This window comes from Macaca thibetana, chromosome 6 (assembly GCF_024542745.1).
Source record: "Macaca thibetana thibetana isolate TM-01 chromosome 6, ASM2454274v1, whole genome shotgun sequence".
Taxonomy (NCBI): Eukaryota; Metazoa; Chordata; class Mammalia; order Primates; family Cercopithecidae; genus Macaca; species Macaca thibetana.
In genome coordinates this window covers 162,080,087-162,099,857 of record NC_065583.1, presented here as the reverse complement: position 1 = coordinate 162,099,857, position 19,771 = coordinate 162,080,087, and the positions used below count along the sequence as shown (strand labels likewise).

Below are 19,771 nucleotides of genomic sequence, written 5' to 3'. Positions count from 1 at the left end.
GAGCCTTGATCAGAGCTGGTTTGAAAGGTGGTGGGGGTGGGGTGGCGGGGTGGGGGAAGAAAGAGGTGGGGGTGAGAGAGAGCGAGAGAGCGCGAGCGAGCTTGGAAAACCTTGCCAGCGGGGCTTGTGCTTCCTATGGGGTTGCTCAGGAGACACATCATGTCTAGTTCTCTGTCTCTGTGATTGGTAAGAAGATTGATGAGTGGTTCAAGTATGGTGAGTGCAATTCACCCCTCTGAACTTCCCTTCCACCTTTCAGCTAATGGGGTTAGCACCCAGTGGTGGTAGCTGGTTTTTAGGAATTGCAAAATGGTGATACTCTAATTCTGTCATTTCCTTTGGCCTCGATTATCTAGAATTATTCCCTCTCAGCTATTTGGTTACTCTAAAATAGTTTGTCCAGAAAAGGCAGAGTAAATGCTTGCTTGATCCTTTTTATTTGCCAGTTTCAGGATAATGAATTGTTGCTATAGTAACTTCTACATATGACTTTTTTTTAGTATCATCATGGCTTTAAATATATTTGGTGTGTTTCAAAGCAGTCTCTGTCGTTTATCTTTTACACGCCGCTTGTCCTATCCATAGGAGCCCTTTCGAGGCAGGTCGCTTAGCTGTCCTTAGCCATCACCCTCGTAGTCTTCAGCATCTTCCGTGTTGTTTGGTTTTGACAGTGTATTAGTCCATTCTCATGCTGCTGTGAAGAAATACCTGAGAATGGGTAATTTATAAAAGGAAGAGGTTTAGTTGACTCACAATTCCACAGGACAGGGAGGCCTCGAAAACTTACCGTCACTGCAGAAGGGAAAGCAAACACGTCCTTCTTCACACGGTGCAGGAAGGAGAAGAATGAGAGAAGTACAGGGCGAAGCAGGGCAAAGCCCCTCACAAAACCATCACATCTTGTGAGAGCTCACTCGCCGCACGAGAACAGCATGGGGGACCACCCCCGTGATTCAGTCACCTCCCACGAGGTTTCTCCCCTAACGTGTAGATTACAATTCAGATTACAATTCAAGATGACATTTGGGTGGGAACACAGAGCCAGACCATATCAGACAACTTGAAATTTCACACGGATCAGTAGAGACTCATGATGTGTTTTTCTCTTAATTGAAAAAAAGATAGCCTCGCTCCATCTACTGAAAAGGTCTGGAAACAGTGACCAACCCAAAAGCCCTGATCATCCCGAATGACTAGACTGTGGCTCTAAATACCGTTTACCACTAGAACGAGATAGAGCTCCTTGAAGAAAAGATTAATTCCAGACCCAAGACAGGAAATGTGCAAGATGTTTCCAATTCAAATATAATTAAAGAGTTTTTTCCTTCTTTGATTTTATATTTGTATTCTTTTATATAAAACCCTTATGTTAAAATATATAAATGAAACTGGTTTGGTTTTCCGGCTGCATAAACATAAACACATACTGTCAGTTACCACAATGACATCACATAACCAAGCTTCAACCAAGGTTGGCAAACTATGAACTGAGGGCTAAGTTGGGCCACCTCGACATAGTTTACCTGTCACCTCTGGCTACTTTCATCGGTTGTTGGTTTGAGTAGTTGTGACAGAGAAACAGACTGTATGACCGCCCCCAAAACTGAAAGTGTTTACTGTCTACCCTATATAGAAATCCAGGCACAGCCCAGCGGAGTTCTGCAGCTCAAGGTCTCAGGCTGTGATCCAGGGGCAGGCCAGGTGTGCAAACCTCTCCAGGCTGGATGGAGACAGGGCTTCCCTTCCTCTGTGACCATAAAGCAGGGGCTGCCCTCTGTGTCCTGCCCCATGGGCCTCTCTATAGGGCAGAATGTAGCAGCAGGTGTCATCAGAGCAAGGGCTTCAGGCAAGAGAGATTTTTTTTAATTGAATTAGGTTTTATCCTATGCATTTTCTAAATCAGAAAGTGGCCAGATAAATGTTGTAGGTAAAGACATATATTAGAACCCAGTGATGTGTACTCCAAATACACGTTTGTAGAAGTCAGATTAGCCAAACATCGCTCTCCATTGTTTTTTAGGCTTGCACCCTTGCTCGGAGGAATGCAGATGTCTTCCTGAAATACTGCACAGGAACAGCGTGAACATGCCAGGAATGGTGACGCACATCAAAGCTCCTGAACAGCAAGTGAAAAGTGAGTAGAGCTGGGAATCCCCGGGGGCGGCCCAGTGCATGCCTGGCAAGAGACGGAAGGAGCCTGCACGACGTGTTCTGAACTCTCAACCTCAGTTTCGTTTTAAATGTCCGTTTCATGTTAATGAAGTCCTTACTAATGATCTTAGTTTAATAGTGAAAGATTAAACAAATGTATAGGCTGATACTATATTGAATAGGTTGATAATTTATTGAATAAATTGAAGAATATAAACAGGGAGAAAATGCAAAATCAGGATGATATTAACTGCCATTGGCTATTTTGTTAAAGTAAGTGAAAAATAAATAGGGGGAAAGGAAAAACCAGAGTTATCTATAAGCAAAGTATTTTTAAAAGCCCAAATTGAGAAAATACATCCCAATTTTATCACTATAAAGTATTATCAATTTTGCATACCTGAGGCATAGTTAATAAAAACAAATTGAAAAATAATAATATGTAGGTTATGTCATTTGAGTATAAAAACCTATAAAACCATGTTTGTGTGTGTGTGTGTGTGTGTGTGTGTGTGTGTGTGTGTCTGTATGTAAGTGCTTAAGAAAAGGTCTGGGAAAAGGTATACTAAATTGTAATAGGATTGATGTGGAAGGAAAATGGATAAAGAAACTAAGGCGCAAAGCAAGTAACTTTGACCAGGGCTACACAGCCTAAGTTGAGTTTTATAGGAAAAAAATTGTGATAATCAGTTAGCAAATGATTCATCTCACACTTTTCAAAACAATATGATAGACAAAAGCTTTCTACATTACATTCTACTGTCTACTCATCTGATTCATCTATTAGTTATCACAAAATAATTTTGTTACACTACTATAATTCTCTAAGTTCTATCAGTAAAACATTTTTATTGATGGACTTTTTCTTCTGGACAAATGCGCAACTCACAAAAGCAACCGTTTTTCTACATGAATAAGTCTTCTGGGCCAGCAAGTTGTTTGCATTGATAATTGGTTTACTTGGTTCATTTCCTATAAAAACAATGTCCTTTCATCCATCTCTCAATATTGCTTTTATTTGTTGGTTGTGTCCTGTCTTTTCTGATTGAAGATATTGTGGTCCTTTCTAGGTTGCACTAGTTTGACACACGTTTGTGTGTGAGAGGGAGACTATGTTTCATTTATTTCCTCATTAGATCTTCATTATGCCTTTGCTGTTGTATATCCTAATGTTGGATGCTGTGAAGAATTAAAATAGAAGTGTTCTGTTTCCCTCAGAGCTACTTGGGGGTGAAAGGTTTATTGATGCTCGAGTCAGTGCACTAAGTTCCTGTAAGAGTAATGGTGGCAGAAAAGACAGTATAACCCCAAGGCACAGGCAAAGATGAATCTCAGACCACGTGGTCAGAGGACCCCCCCCCACCCCAGGAGCTCGAGGAAGCACCATATCCAAGAGGGCACTTAGCACCGTTTGCTGCTCACTTGCCCAAAATTAGTACTGGCTCAGGCAGAGACTGTGGAAATGAGAGACTAGAAAAAATGCTTTGGCTCATATTAATTTTCATGTGTGATATTTTCATATAAGTGACAGCTTAATTTTTTTAGCAGACTTCAGATTTCAAACTTTTAATTTATTTCACTAAACTAGTTTCCTCTTCAGTGGAGTAAAAATAACAGCATGACCACTGGTCCCTGGGAGATAATTGGCAGTGTCTAAAGGCATTTTTTATTGTCATCAAAAATGGTGACACCATATTGTCACCTTAAGAATATGGTGGTATTTAGGGTGATAATGGTAGAGATGGAGAAAAGTCAGTAAATTTGGGGTTCATTTTGGAGGTAGTATTGAGAGAGTCTGTTGTTAGGCTGGATGTAAATGCTGCTCTTCTGTTCTTGTTTATCACAAAGTACAGCCTGCTAGGAACTCAGTAAGTATTTGTGGAAAACTTCCTATATTAATGGTTTTCCAATATAATAAAGTTGCCAGAAACCCTCTATTTGATTTGCAGTTTCACTCTCGGAAATTTTTTTCTTAAGTTTTTTGTTTGTTTCATAAACTTCTAGAGCAAAACAAACTTAGTGTCAAAAATTCAGAAAGTGTACAAATGTATATAAGTTACCTAATTCCTTAGCTACTGGTAACCACTGTCAAGACTTTTGTGCAAGCTGTCTGTGCATATAAATGTAAATATGTAGAGAAATATAAACATGTATATTTCACTCACCCATCCCACTTTTTAATTTGTTACAAAAATGAGACTATATTACCTTGCAACTTACATCTTTCACTTAATAATATATCTTAGTCATCTTTCTGTGTCAGAATTTAAAGACATGCTGTTCTTTTTAATACCCAGTATAGCATTTCTGAAGTTGATTTGACCTGTCCCTCAATTGGTGGGTCCTACGTTGCTGCCCATTTTCCACTGTTCTAAGCAGCGCTTCACTGTTCAAACATCTTTGTCCAAACAGTTTTGAATACTTGTGTGAGCACTGTTCATCTGAAAGATAAATTCCCAGTTCAAAGGTATGCATGCACATTTTCAGTGTCATTCCCTGGGGTCATCATACTCAGTTTTTCTTCTTCCATAATAGAGGATCGTGATTACCTGTTCCCTCACTCTTTCCAACACTGGATCTTATCCGTCTGCCAGGAAAGCAGTGAAAGATGGTCTCATTGTTTGAGGTTAAATGTGTTCCTGTATATTTAGTGACTGTATTTTTTAAATTGTGAACTTCATATTTATAGGCTTTGCTCATTCTTCTTCTAAAGAATTGTTCATTATTTTTCTGTTGACTATTCTGTGTCATATGTTCCCAATTCTTAAAAAGATTTTGTCTGTGCACCAGTTTTTGGTGGTTCTTGTTTGGTTATGACATTTTAAATGTTTGTGTAATGAGTTTTTTTTTTCCTTTGTAACTTCATGCTTCTCTGCTTCCCCACTTCATGTCCTTTCCTCTCCTAAGGGGTTATGGTTTTGTGTTTCTTTTTTTTTTTTTTTTTTTTTTTTTTGAGGTGGAGTCTTGCCCTGTCACCTAGGCTGGAGTGCAATGATGCGATCGTGGCTCACTGCAACCTCTGCCTCCCAGGTTCAAGCGATTCTCCTGCCTCAGCCTCCCAAGTAGCTGGGACTACAGGCGCCCACCACCACACCCTGCTAATTTTTGTATTTTTAGTACAGACAGTTTCACCATGTTGGCCAGGCTGGTCTTGCACTCCTGACCTCAAGTGATCCACCCGCCCACTTCAGCCTCCCAAAGTACTGGGATTACACATGTGAGCCACCGCACCCGGCCTGGTTTTTTTTTTTTTTTTTTTTTTTTTTTCAATCCACACTTGTTGATTATTACTCCACCACTTTGATATAACCTTTAATCTGTATAAAACTCCATCTACACAAGGTTTTAACAGTCTTGAAAAAAATGCTGATTTTTTTTCAGCCATTGTCGAATTGCATATTATCAACTTGTGCATTATGTCGAATGCATATTACAAAATACACATATCCCACGAATCCATCCAGCCGGAGGTATGACAGACTGACCTCAAATTTCCAGTGGTCTCTTTATCGTAAGATGCTCAACGGAGGTGAGAGTGAGAAGAGGTCTGGTCGACATGCTCACTGAGACAGGAAAGCAGCGCGATTCTTTATTTATCGTGCTGTCTTGGCATGGCATTTGCCTAAAAGTCTCAATAAAAATGAATGGAATTTTGCAGCTGTTTTAATTGATTGCAAGCACCAACATACATCATTTTCTTTTTTCTCTCAGATATCTTGAATGAGCTCTTCCAGCGGGAGAACAGGGTATTGCATTATTGGACCATGAGGAAAAGACGGCTGGACCAGTGTCAGCAGTACGTGGTCTTTGAGAGGAGTGCCAAGCAGGTCAGTGCACACCTGGTGCCCAGCCTCCCCGCAAACCCCCGTGCTTACACCTGCCTCCACAGAGAGGCCAAGCTTGACATTTCCGCCCTCTTGAAAACCACTTTCTAATGACAAACAGTATTGCCTTCTAGTTATGTTTGTTATGAAAAGAAAACCCACAACCTGGTGAAAGCATGTCACTCCATGATTTTTGACCCCCAACACGTGTGCTTTCCCCTGCTGTCTTTACCTCATCTCTAAGACAGCAGAGTACAAGTCATAATGATGAGGACTGTTTAAAAACTATTAGGGAATCTTGGTTCTGTACTGAGGTAAATACAATGGCTTTTTTAATATTGATGTATTTATATTTTCAAGACAAAGTTTTTATTTTTCCAATGAATCAAGCTAAAATTAAGTAAGAAATGTGACAGAATTTCTTTCCTTTTTTCTTTTTTTTTTTTTTTTTTCTTTTTGAGACAGAGTTTTGCTCTTGTCGCCCAGGCTGGAGTGCGGTGGCATAGTCTCAGCTCACTGCAACCTCCGTCTCCCAGGTTCAAGCAATTCTCCTGCCTCAGCCTCCCAAGTAGCTGTGATTACAGGCGCCCACCACCACGCCTGGGTAATTTTTGTATTTTTAGTGGAGATGAGGTTTCACCATGTTGGCCAGGCTGGTCTCAAACTCCTGACCTCAGGTGATCTGCCCGCCTCGGCCTCCTGAAGTGCTGGGATTACAGGCGTGAGCCACCGCACCTGGCCCAGAATTTCTAATAATTTAGTATAGTCAAAAAATGTTGATGTATCAAGGGGGCACATTTGGAGCATCCCCTTCTTAGGTCATTTTAGGATGAAGTGCTTCTGCCTGTATCATCAGTCATGGAAGATCATTTTATTGTAAAATCTGACCCCATCTTAAGCATTAAGATGCCTGTCACTTCTGTTTTGCCTTAATGGGAGCTTAAGAATCCGTAAACTTTCATCCAGAATTTGGGGGGTCTGGAGGGAAGCACAGGAGAGAAGGTGATTCCCCCAGCGCCTGTGTGTGGCCTGGCCCTGGTCTGGGTGCCTTAAAGTCACCCAGGGCAATTCTGTGATGTCAGTCGGTGTTGACCCACGTTCTGACCACGATGCGGACCCATCTTCTGAATCCGGCTTGCAACCTGATATGCAGCTGATCCAGAGCAGGCATTGGATACATGCTTTTTAGCTGAAGAAAAATTAACTTTCTTAGCAGAGATTTCAGACTTAAGGAACAGCTTTTGTTCCATTTTGGAAAATGTAGGTCTCGAAGGATGCAGCCCATGCTCAGAACTCAGTTCCCAGAGTTGGATGAACTGGGTTCCGAGGCCAGGGATCTGACGCCCTGCTCTGCCTTGGCCCTTCTCTCCTCCCAGCGACATTCCAGGTGTAGCCAGCATGTTCCCAATAGCCAGGTGCATGCAGTCGCGTTTGGTAAATTATACTCTCTTAACATTTTATTAGACAGTTTAACCATATTTAAGATCATTGGAGGCCTGGTTGGATTTCTAATTAGAGATGGTTTCAGGTTCTTTTCTCACATAACTTTATTATCTCTCCATTGAAAGACAAGGAATCCCTCAGCTACAGAGAAGCAAAATTGTTCATAATTCTGTTGTCAGAGAAAGATAATGGAATGTATTGTTGCATTTTCCTAAAGTCCACTTATTCACCGAAAATAAAATCCTGAAGTGCGTGCTGTTGCAGGTGGTGCCCCGTCTGCCTTCCGGCCGTTCCGCTTCTGTTCACTGTCACAGTGTGCAGCGGATACCCGGTGCTTCCGCAGACCAGCCTCCAGGGCTCTCGCTGATCTTGCCGTGGCGCAGGCCCCTCCCGCCTGCTGGCTGCCTGCCCCAGGCCTTGCTGCTCTCCTTCCTATCTCCCAGTCTGTCCATTGCCTTTCTTGGCGCTCGTTTGTGACTTGTTCTTGTCTTTCTTTCCTCTTCTTTCTGTGTGCTGTCTGCCAGCCCAGGCCTCCATTTCTGGTCTCTGGATTCATAAATCCCACTTCCTTGACATTGCTCCACAGTGACTTTACCAGAAGCAGAACTGCAATCGCAGTTCCCTGTCCCCAAGTCCCTCTTGTCTTGTTGTTAGAAACCACTAGGTGTGGTGTTCTCGCTTCCCTCTTCCCTGCGCCCTGCCTCCTCCTCCTCTCCTCACTCCTGCACCACGTCCAGGAGGCGTAGACCTGTGGGTTTCTCAGCCTCTTCCCTGCGCCCTGCCTCCTCCTCCTCTCCTTGCTCCTGCACCAGGTCCAGGAGGCGTAGACCTGTGGGTTTCTGAGCCCCGTCCCAGTTCCCACTGCTGCCCTGGCCGTGTCCCCTTGCCCCTCTGCTCCAGGGTGCTCCCCAGGGCAGCTGCCTCCCCTCTCTCTCCACTCTAGTCCCTTCCTGAAAAAGGCTCATAGTAGTGGTTTCTTTCATTGTGCTTTTATTGTGCCTTTAGGTTCGTGGTTGCAAGAAACTCAAACTTTTGTGTGTGGGGGAGTGTAAATTAGTTCATTGTGGAAGACAGTATGGCGATTCCTCAAGGATCTAGAACCAGAAATACCATTTGACCCAGCAATCCCATTACTGGGTATATACCCAAAGAATTATAAATCATTCTACTATGAAGACTCATACACACGTATGTTTATTGCAACACTATTCACAATAGCAAAGACTTGGAACCAACCCAAAGGCCCATCAACAATAGACGGGATAAAGAAAATGTGACACATATACAGTATGGAATACTAAGAAACTCAAACTTTTTATTGTTGCCACATAAGCGACACCATTATAACCATCTAGAATGTGCTTTTTAAAAATTTTGTAATTGTGATCAGACTTCAGTTTTATTTCACAGAGGGAATGCTGCTCGATGCTGCCAGCCTTGGTTTGCGATTTGACCTTTCAACAAGGTGCTGCGGCCTTTGGGCTTCTCTCGGGAATGTTTAGCCCGCTGACTCCATTCATTCCTTCCCATTCCAGGCTTTGGAATGGATCCATGACAATGGCGAGTTCTACCTTTCCACGCACACCTCCACAGGCTCCAGTATACAGCACACCCAGGAGCTCCTGAAAGAGCACGAGGAGTTCCAGATAACTGCAAAGGTGGGTTCAGAGTGGACTTTGTGTAGTAGCCTCTAAGTCGAAAGCGAGTCTTTCTCAAAAATATCATAAAGAAATAAATACCTCATGAGACTGGAGAAAAGGGATGACCCAGTGGGCTGTTCCACATTAACTGGGGGATGCTTCCTCCTGCCGTTCACATGTGTCCCTCTGTGTCCTCCACCTCCTCCCTTCATCTGTGTCCTTTGTCCCTCTGATGTCTGTGAATACCGCCGTCTGTCTCCTTTTATTCCTTGTTTTTCTCATTATTCCCTTCTACACTTTCCCCCTCCTGTTTTCTTCTCTAAGGTGTTTTCCGAGGACTTGCTATTTTTGTGAAACACTATTTGGTGTCCCCAAGTTGACCTTTCTGTATTCTCGGGGTGTTTTCTTTCCTACACCTGGGGGTGTTTCACCATCTTTAGATGGTGAAAACTGTTACAGTCATGTTGCTCATGCTCAGTCCAGCTTGAAGTTGTGTCTGTTTTATGGTTGGCAGAGTCTGTGTCATCGCCTCTGTTAGTGCTTGTTCAGAGGTGTCTAAAACTTGAGGCATTTTCATTTTTCTCCTGAAAATAAAAAGAAAATTATGAAATCGAATTATCTTTATGGCATATATGTGAGTAAATACGGCTTTTTGAGGACAAATACAAGAATCCGCATACTGACCTGAACGTTGTCCCAATTAAGGCTTATACCTGCAGAGACTGAGTCCTTCCAAACGCTCACAGCAGTTCTGAGACTCTTTTGGAGTCACCATTGCAACCTGTGGGGTTTTTGTTTTTCAAAGTCTGAGTATACATCCTTTGTAGTATTTTCCGAAGTGCCTCTATTGTTGATGACAGATTCGAGTTTTTGGGACAAGCTGCCAATTATTTCAAATGTATAAGAGTGGGAAATAAATGATAAGCAGGATAATATTTTTGGTTAAAAAGAAGTGTTTCTGTAAAGTAGCAAAATTGGTTATCTCCTGTAGCCCCTGCCCTGGCTTTGAAAACGTAACAGGAATTTTTCAGTCATGTAGAGAGAGGATGGCTACTTTGTATTGTTTATTTGTCCGTGGTTGTGTTTTCTGTTACTATTGCTGACTCCTCTGGCTCTTCTTTGCCACCCTCTGCTCCTGGTCTCCAAAGCTCTCCTTTCCCTTGGCCCTGAGGTGCTGGGCTCTCTCCTTTTCCACGGCTCCTATCCTGGAGGCTCACACAGGCAAGCAGGGCTTCAGAGAGACCAGGCATGGGGGGCGCAGCAGGAAGACCCAGCCCAGGGTTGGGGTGTGGTGAGCACTGGGGGAGGGCAGGGGGCAGGACCGTGGGACAGTAACTGCCCCCAGAGGCATAGTGAGCACTAAGGAGGGCCGACCCACCCTCCCCTGCGGGTAAGGATCGTGGCTTTTCCTCCTCCACATACACACCTGGCTGGACAGTTTTCACTTTTTGTTAATATTTAGATATTAAATAATAGTTATGCGCATTATATGACCTGTATTTAGGGGTGTATGTGTGTGTGTTAGTCATGGAATCTTGCTCTGTTACCCAGGCTGGAATGCGGTGGCACCATAATGGCTCAGTGTATCCTCAAACTTCTGAGCTCAAGCAATCCTCTTCAAACTCCTGAGCTCAAGGGAGGCTGAGATGGGAGGATCACTTGAGGCCAGGAGTTCGAGACCAGCTTGGGCAAGATGACAAGATCCTGTCTCCACAAAAAGAATTTTTTTTAATTAGTTGGGCATGGTGGTGTGTGTGCCTGAAGTCCCAAGCTATGTTTGCTTATTTGAATATCGTTTGATTAAAAAGGTATTAACAGAATGCCTAACATGACATACCACACTCAAAACTAGATTTAAGATTTGCCATCTTTCACCGCTACTCCACTCTGCAGGCCATTGTGTACGGCCAGTCTGCTCACTGCCCAGCTCCAGGGGCCGTGCATGGGGGATGTGATGTGCACGTGACTGTCTGGAATTGAGTGACATGGTGGCCTGTTCCACTAGTAAAGTGTATATGAAAGAATGAAAGAATTTTTCCATTCCTGAATATTCCTTTTCCTCAAGTTTGGTGTGCGGTTATTGAAAGATTGGGCAAGGATAGGCTTATTTTTTATTCTTGTATTTTATAAGGAATATCTAAAATTGTGAGTGATACATGACCTTTTCTGATCCCCAAATATGTAGAGCTGTTTCTTTTGTTGGGTTTATTGAATTGGTTATACTAGGAGGAACTGGTAGATTTTGAAAAGAACACCCCTCACCTTTCCTTTTCTTAGCAATCTTTTTCTTTGGTTTCTGACTGCCTTTCTCTTAATCAGAAAACGCCTGCTTTGGTGTTTGGAGATGTCCTTTGATTTTTCATCATGAGCTGAGGCTTCCTCACTTGCCTTCTGTCACCCGATCTTAGAATCTTCTAAGAAACCATGTTGCTTTTACTGTATAGAGAATTCCCAGCTCTGAAAGGAAAGTCTTTCAGCACACTTATTACGATGTTATAACATTTTTAGTGTTGATGGAAATGAACCTGGAGGGCTAAACAATAGTCTCCCATCACCGGCTCACCGAGACTCGACTCAGTCCCTTCACAACTGTCAGTGCAGTCATTTCTCCACGGGTCTTGGAGGCACCACTTGCATCCAGATTGTGGGTGTTTATTTAAGAGAGATTTCCGTCCTCACTCCAAACCTAGTGACGTAGGCTCTCTTGGAGTGAGGCCTGAGGATGAGCATTTGAACAGCTCACCACGTGATTTTTGCACACACTGAGGTCCAGAAACCATTGCCTTACTGAACTGTTCAGGATGCCACAGCCTTTCTCCCATAGGGCTTCCTGTGGTCCTAATCACCAGCGTCCCCAATGCCAAATGCTTTACTTTGTTAGAAAGTGTCTAACACCATTGAATTTCTGTCTAAGAACATGATGAGCAAAGCTCTCTTGAGCTTGTGGACTTAACACTTCAGTTTGCTTCAGTTTGTTTGTTTTTTGTTGTTTTTTTTTTTTTTTTTTTTTTGAGACTCTCGCTCTGTCGCCCAGGCTTCCTCAGCTCATGCAAGCTCCGCTTCCCGGGTTTACAGATGAGGTTGTTCAGTTAAAATGTTTATGTGCTTTTTAAGCACTGTAACAATCTCTAGAGATAACAAATAGAATAAGAATGAAAATCCTTATAATATCTCACTTTAAAAGATGTAATAATTTTTTCTGATGATGTTTTCCAAGATAAATGGCTTTGGAAAAAAAATTAAGTTAGATTTATATCTCACCTTAGTACCGAGATAAATACCAGAAAAAGATTTAAATATCAGCAGTGCTACCTAATAGTACCAGAAGAAATAACAGGATTTTTTTATATCCTCGTGTGGAGAAATTTGTCTAAATGACACAAAATCCAAACCCATGAAAGAAAAGGTTAATAAATTCACCTACACAAAAAAATGTAAAACTTTCCACAGGGCAGTCCACTGTAAGGAACATCTAAAGATAAAAATCAAATAGAGAAGATATATAGGCAGCTCATATCACAAAGGACTGATTTCCCGTAGGAAAGAACTTTTACAAATCAGTAAGGAAAAAAAAAGACCAAGAAAATGGACAAAAGATACTAAACATGTGTCATAGGAAGGGAATAAATGGCTTTCACTATGAAATCATCAACTTAATATCAGAAAAGCGTGCATCAAAACCACACCGAGTTCATTTCACCCAGTGGATTGGCAGAGATCAAAAAGGTGGACCCCATGCTGCATGGACGAGGCTCCATTGTTGGGGGAATGGAGCAGGGCAGCCCCTCAGAGGCCTCCGGCGGCATCTTCCTGCCCGCTCGTACTGCACTTGCTGTCTGCCCCAGCAGTTCCAGGTCTCACAATGTATGTTACGGCAGCAGCACTCAGGCACGTGTCTAACCACTGGTCACGCAACTGTTTGATTTCTTGCATTGTTGCCGTGGTAGACGGAATTTGGAAACAACACGGAGACCTATTGGCGGAGAGACGTTAACTTACGTCCATCCATACAGTTCACATCCATATAGTGAAATATTACCCAGCTTTTAACACAGGCGAGGACTTTAGTTCTGATCAGGAAGGACAACTAGGATTTGTTCAGTAGAAAATACTAATACAGAGCACTCTTTGTTGTATGCAAGAATATGTGTAAAAAATGAGAGAAAAATACTTATGTACATTTGTGCACTCACTTGTACATGCACGTAAAATGTCTCTGAAGTGATAGCAAGAAGCTGGTAATTGGAACTAGTGACAGTGGAAGGTGGGGTGGGAAGAGTTTTTACTTCCTTTTTTAACTTTGAAATTTTGAATCCTGTAAACGTATTTTAAAAATACCAATGCAAGTAAAAATATACTGAGATATTTTTAAATTCATAGGTCAGCAGATTTACAGTACTTAGTTTTTGTCACACCATTCAGTTGCTGAACAATTCTTGTTTGATTTTGGCAAGCTGCATTATCTTTTTATCTTCACTTCTGTGTCCCCATCACTGAAAACACTCAATAGCTTTCTTCACCCCTTGAAGATAGATCTACAGGTGGTTAACAGTGCCCTCCACAGGTGGCCCTTGTGGCAATGTAAGAGATGTTAGTAAGCGAAACAAGCAAACATTTCTGGGCTGTGAAGGTGATGTTCTCACAGGAGAAAGACAGACGATGACTGTAAAAATCACTTGCACCCCCTGTCAGAAGGCCATGCGTGTACGGGAGGCAGCAGAGCAGAGGAATAGGCAGGGAGGCAAGCTGCAGTTTAAAGGGGTCCAGGGAGGGCCCGCTAAAAGAGTGGCGTTTATTTGAGTAGAGACATGAAGGAGCCATAGGGATATCTGGGGAAGTGGCTCTCCAGGCAGAAGCGCCAGTGCAGAGGCCCCAAGGAGGGTGCTGGCCTGGAAGGGTGAGTTGGTGAGTTGGTGAGCCACAGCTGGGGAATGGGGGTGCTGTTGGGTGGCTGGGGGCTGGCTGCAGTGTTGGGGTTATTTGTGTAGAGTCTGGAGGATCTTGACGGCTGACTTCACAGGTTACCCAGTGACTTACGGCTTAGAACTTTGATTTTACAAGCTAAGATCATTTATCTGGGTTTTGAACTCTGACCTTCTTTCTTTTGGGGATTTTTAAAGTCAGTTTCCTGAATATGTGTTAAAAAGATTTTCTAGTTAAAGCTTAACAGAGAATAGCAGGTTCCATGGAAGAAGAGTAACTCACTTATTTGAAAACACTGTAACAAAGGAAGCTTAATAGTAATAGCCATCGAAATGAATGTGAGGAGAGAGATCTGTCAGACCAGTTGAGTGAGGTTGCCAAATGGTATATATAACTTGGTTTATGGTTGTCTGTGTATCTCTGTGAAAAATAATAAATTATGCTTAACTTAATAAAAGATCTTTTCTGTGTACATATAAAATAGAACAATTTTAGAGAGAGCTCTCAAACAGGGAAACAAAATTTACAGTACCTCTATATAGATAATTTCCTGACTAGTGAATTTTCCTCCACATTTTCTAAGAGTTAAAAAAGCAATCAACATGATACAGAGGAGCTTCATGAGGAATTTTGTTGAGTGCCTGCTCTGGGGACAGCCTTGGCCACACACGCTCCAGGAAAACCAAAAAGTCGAATGGCTGCTTGCCCCAAAAGAGCCGTGGGTCCAGTTGGGCACAGAGTAAACGTGCGCAGAGCGAGGAGTGTCTGCTCAGCAGCTTTGAGGAGAGTAGCAGCATGGCGAAGACTGTGTGCTTCACATACATTCCTTCACGCATTTTTACTGAGCACCTCCTAGATGAAGACATTGCTGAAAAATAGTCTTAAGTTTCTTCTTTGAGGTCATAAAAATGCCATTCATTGTGGAAGTGCTGAGGAAAGATAGCTGGTCAAGAATCCGGGAGATGGAGTGGATGGACTGGGGGCTTTGGTCTCAGTTTCTGCCACCAGCCGGTTTTCCTGTTCAGAGCTGGGAATTGGAGGCAAGTCGCCACTATGTTTCAGGTTTCTGGCAGTCGGGTTCATTTGCCTCACAATACTTTCCCGTTGTTTTTTGCAGCAAACCAAAGAGAGAGTGAAGCTATTGATACAGCTGGCAGATGGCTTTTGTGAGAAAGGGCATGCCCATGCGGCAGAGATAAAAAAATGTGTCACTGCGGTGGATAAGCGGTACAGAGACTTCTCTCTGCGGATGGAGAAGTACAGGACCTCTTTGGAAAAAGCCCTGGGGATTTCTTCAGATTCCAACAAATCGGTAAATGGCCTTGTGCAACCTGAACAAATCATGGTCTTCTTCCTAACGCCCGCTTTGCTGATTTCATTAACTGAGTTCATTGGCTCTCTTATTCCACAGAGTAAAAGTCTCCAGCTAGATATCATTCCAGCCAGTATCCCTGGCTCAGAGGTGAAACTTCGAGATGCTGCTCATGAACTTAATGAAGAGAAACGGAAATCTGCCCGCAGGAAAGAGTAAGCCAGTCTTTCAGAATCTACCAGGATTCATTGAAAGAGTGAAGAGAATGTCGTTTGGACAGACGTGCTTCTCTATGTGCTTTGAAGTCACATGGCACCCAGGCTTGTTGCTCTGAGTGGACTTAGTTGTGTCGGCACAGACTTCACTGGGTTCACTCTTCTCTTATCACCTGGTTCAGAAACAGCACCTAGTTTTTAATCCCTGTGCCTGTGTTTCATGTGGAGTTGACAAATTGTCATTAATAGATACTGATACTAAGGAGAGGAAATTAATAGGTTTTATCACCCCTAAAACAAATTTAGGTGTTTAAAAGTTGCCAGTTAGTAAACCCTATGTAAATAAATAAGAGTGCTCTAACCCAGTGGTTCTTCATTGGCAGTTTCGTCCCCCAGGGACACTTGGCAATGTGAGGGGACACTTTGGTTGTCACAGTGGGGAGGGGCAGGGAGTGCTGTTGGCCTCTAGTGGGAAGCTGCTGAGCACTCTCCAGTGCAGAGGACAGCCCCCCAGCAGAGTTACCTGGCCCTGGATGTCCACAGTGCCAGGTGGAGAAACCCTGATCTATCAGTACCTCAATAAAATGTTTGCAGAAATCTTGTTTTCCCCTTTGAATTAGCAGCTGGATACTGTTGTTCTATTTGTGATTTACCTCTCCAAAATGATCACTCTAAGACTATACTTTTAGACCCTCTCTGTTATTTCATAAATCCATAAAAGTAGATAGTGAAGTAAATTGCACCCTAAGTGGACTCCTCACTGTCTTCCTCTCTTTCAGGTTCATAATGGCTGAGCTCATTCAAACTGAAAAGGCTTATGTAAGAGACCTCCGGGAATGTATGGATGTAAGTAAGTTTTGTTTTTTTTTGCTTGTTTATTTAGATTGAGCATAAGCTTGCTATTTTATTCTTACCTGTTGGTAGTCCTTAGAATAATCACAATTTTTTTCTGTCATTTTTTAAAATTTAAAGGATGCTTAAGCAGCCGGTTTCATGTTTCTGCACTTCTGTAGTGTTCTAGGTTTGTTTTTCACTCATTACAGAGATGATACAGCATTAATCCTCTCATTCTGTTTATCACATGATGGCCTGGCTGACATTCTCTTTGTATAGAATTTTACAGCAGCTTCAGAGAAATGTGCCTACTAGTTATGACTGGCAACTAATACTCGGTGGTATCAGGAATATTGGTTGTACTTGTGGAGTAGGTTAATTCCAAAATTTGAAGCTGGGAATAATTTTAGAGTTGAAAAGTATAGGAACTCTTTTCAAGTATTAACAGCAACTGAGGGCCTTTTTTAGAAGGGTTTTTTGTGTTTTGTAAAAGGGTCCAGTCCTCAGTTATACTTTCATTTGCACATTAATTCTGTGTGTTTACAGATGTCAGAAACAGCTGTTTCTTGAAAATGTGGTGTTTATTTTTGTCTAACCCCTGTTTCCCTCTCGGCCAGACCTACCTGTGGGAAATGACCAGTGGCGTGGAAGAGATTCCACCTGGCATTGTAAACAAAGAACTCATCATCTTCGGAAACATGCAGGAAATCTATGAATTTCATAATAAGTGAGTGGCTTTTTCTTTGGGAGCAGTTACTTTTGAAATCCACATGCTGTGCTGAAGTTTCGTCACAAGGAATGAAACGTTCCCGTTGAATTAGGCAGATGTCAGTGATTTTGTTACCACTCAAATGAAGCCTATCAGGCTTTCTCCAAAAAGACTGACATTCTAGAAACTCTTTTAATACAGACTCAACTTTATGTTTGTACTTATCTGTTACAGAAATAAGATCAGGAAAACTATGAAAATATTTTTATAGGAAGCTTAATTTCTCTGAAGCTGAGCCATCAGGTGCCCTGTGAGTTACTTCTGAGGGTTGAGAGACAGTGGAGCCCCCTTGGGACTGCTGGCCTATGATGTTTGGTCTCTTATAGTAAGATAGGAGGAACTGAAGAAGCAACAGAAGTGTATTCTGACCAAAATAAAATGCACTTTCCATTGGCCACAGGAGGTACATGATTCTCTTTTAATATTTTTAAAGCAGCAGCGGCAGAATCTCCTTTAGGTGGCCTGTGGTGAGATGACGCAGGGGTCAGCAAGAGCGCAGTCCCCTCACTTCCCAGCAGAAGGCAGGAAAGACCAAATGGGTTTTCAGCCAAATATTTACATCTCTAAAGTATATCCTCGGTGAACACACTAGCACTTTCCCAGAAATACATTTGTTAGAAAGTGTTTGAAGGCTAAACTGGCTAGCCGTTTGAAAGTCACAATAACTTACCCTAGTTAAGAGCTACATGTTTTGTTAATTCTTTAGGGGGCACAGATTTCTCAATTTCTGGCATATCTCACTAGTAAAATGTTTTAAAACACCTTCATAATATGATACCATTTTTATTCTTTGCAGCATATTCCTAAAGGAGCTGGAAAAATATGAACAGTTGCCAGAGGATGTTGGACATTGTTTTGTTACTTGGGTAATGAAACCTCAACCATTTGTTCTCTCCCAGCTGTTAGGTGACATTGAGGGAAGTTAGGAGGGATGATCTTCATTTCCTTTAAGTCACCATCTTCTGCTCATATTCATGCTTGCAGAGAAACAGACTTTACCTCAAAGAATTGCATCCTTCAACTACTTGTTTTTGTGGAGTGAGTTTTTTTTATTGGCCCTGGCGATGGTTTGAAATAGAATATTTAGTATGCCAGGCCTCCACTTGACCCTGGGGATTTGCTGATAGGTGAGTTCCCAGTGCTTCTGGGGGATCGTCCAGTCTAGAGGGGAAGCAGACAGGTGAACGTGTAGTCATGCTGTCCAAAGCCCGAAGCCAGGTCTGCACGTGCCGCTGTGGAAAGAGAGGACAGGTGCTCAGCCCGACGTTCTGGGCTTGGGGAGGCTGCTGTAGCTGCATGCTGTCAGAACGATGTGGTTCTCACTTCAGTAGCTTTCTTTTTAAAATAGGGTCTCTTCAACTTGAGGCTTAAATTTCCATTATCCATACAGCTTCTTTTCTATATGAAAGTTTATCATGCGTTGATTTGCTATGGTTTAAATGAGATCTTTTTATTTTTATTTTTATTTTTTTTGGCTTATAGGCTGACAAGTTTCAGATGTATGTCACATATTGCAAAAATAAACCTGATTCTACTCAGCTGATATTGGAACATGCAGGGTCCTATTTTGACGTAAGTAATAGATTCCTAAAGAGACCTTAATTTTCCAAGTTGTGTACATAAAATGCAGCGTTACTCATAACTTTCACCTAATTGATAGTACAATATTTTCATTTTTATCTCTCGTTTATATTGGGCTATTCTTCTATTGTCTTCTGTTTTTTAAAGATCCTACACAAATACTGGAAGCCTTATATCTGTAAGAAACTTAGATTGTAATATATACATGTATGTTTGTGTGTGTGTGTGTTATTATTTATACTCAATCATTTATAATGTCATTACTATTTATATTCAATACATTTTTTCACATGTAATATTGTACACAGAAGGCATAAACTATTAGGCTTCTTTTCCCCCTCAGTAAAACAAAAACAAATGTGGTGAATCTTTTTATTTTTCCTATTTTAATTTCATGATGTTATGAATTTTCAAAATCAACCTACCAGTAAAGTTTTACAAATAGTGCCGTAACGACTAGGATAATTAGAAGGTTAACTAATTGTGTTCTCATTGGAGTAAACGTCGATACAGGCCATCTGTGTTTTGAAAGCTATTCAGCGGATTATTCAGCACAAAAGGCATGGAGCTTTAGAACGTGATACACAGAGTGCTTTCTGGGTTTTCAGAACTTGGTCAAATATGTGCCAGTACATTTTGATTGAAGGATAAGGTGCTGTGGAATAGTGTGCATAGTTTGGTGCATAAGGTTGTGAGGATGTTGGACTTGTTTTCTGTCTTTACACTTGTATATGTACAGATGGGATCATCAGCTCTTATCTGGAAGTCTGGGGACGTAGAATAAACTTTTCAGTTTCTGTCTTTGAGGTGAAGCCCTACCTGTAGATGACCCTATTTTAATTGTCATTCTCTTGACCATTACATTACACATTACACATCACTGCCTTTTTAAATAGGAAGGCTTCTCCCAGGCCAAAGGGGCCTTTTCTTTTTAATATTTCACATGATTCTAGGTCTTTGCCATCAGACAAAATTCAGCACCTGTATATGGAGTTAGAAGTATTTTAGTATTAAGTATTTCACTTAAACAGTGAGAGCATATAGCACATTTAATGTTTGGAATCAAAGCCATTTTAGAA

The 19,771-nt window shown here is 41.9% G+C and overlaps 1 protein-coding gene across 1 annotated transcript in view; it reads left to right on the top strand.

Moving 5' to 3' along the window:
- Positions 1-19,771, top strand: part of TRIO (trio Rho guanine nucleotide exchange factor) — a 368,268-nt gene that overhangs the window by 232,633 nt on the left and 115,864 nt on the right. Inside the window, 10 exon segments of the mRNA XM_050794763.1 lie at positions 2,021-2,063; positions 2,066-2,134; positions 5,863-5,978; positions 8,954-9,076; positions 15,099-15,293; positions 15,393-15,508; positions 16,288-16,354; positions 16,960-17,069; positions 17,908-17,977; positions 18,594-18,683. Coding sequence (XP_050650720.1) covers positions 2,021-2,063; positions 2,066-2,134; positions 5,863-5,978; positions 8,954-9,076; positions 15,099-15,293; positions 15,393-15,508; positions 16,288-16,354; positions 16,960-17,069; positions 17,908-17,977; positions 18,594-18,683 — 999 coding nt within the window.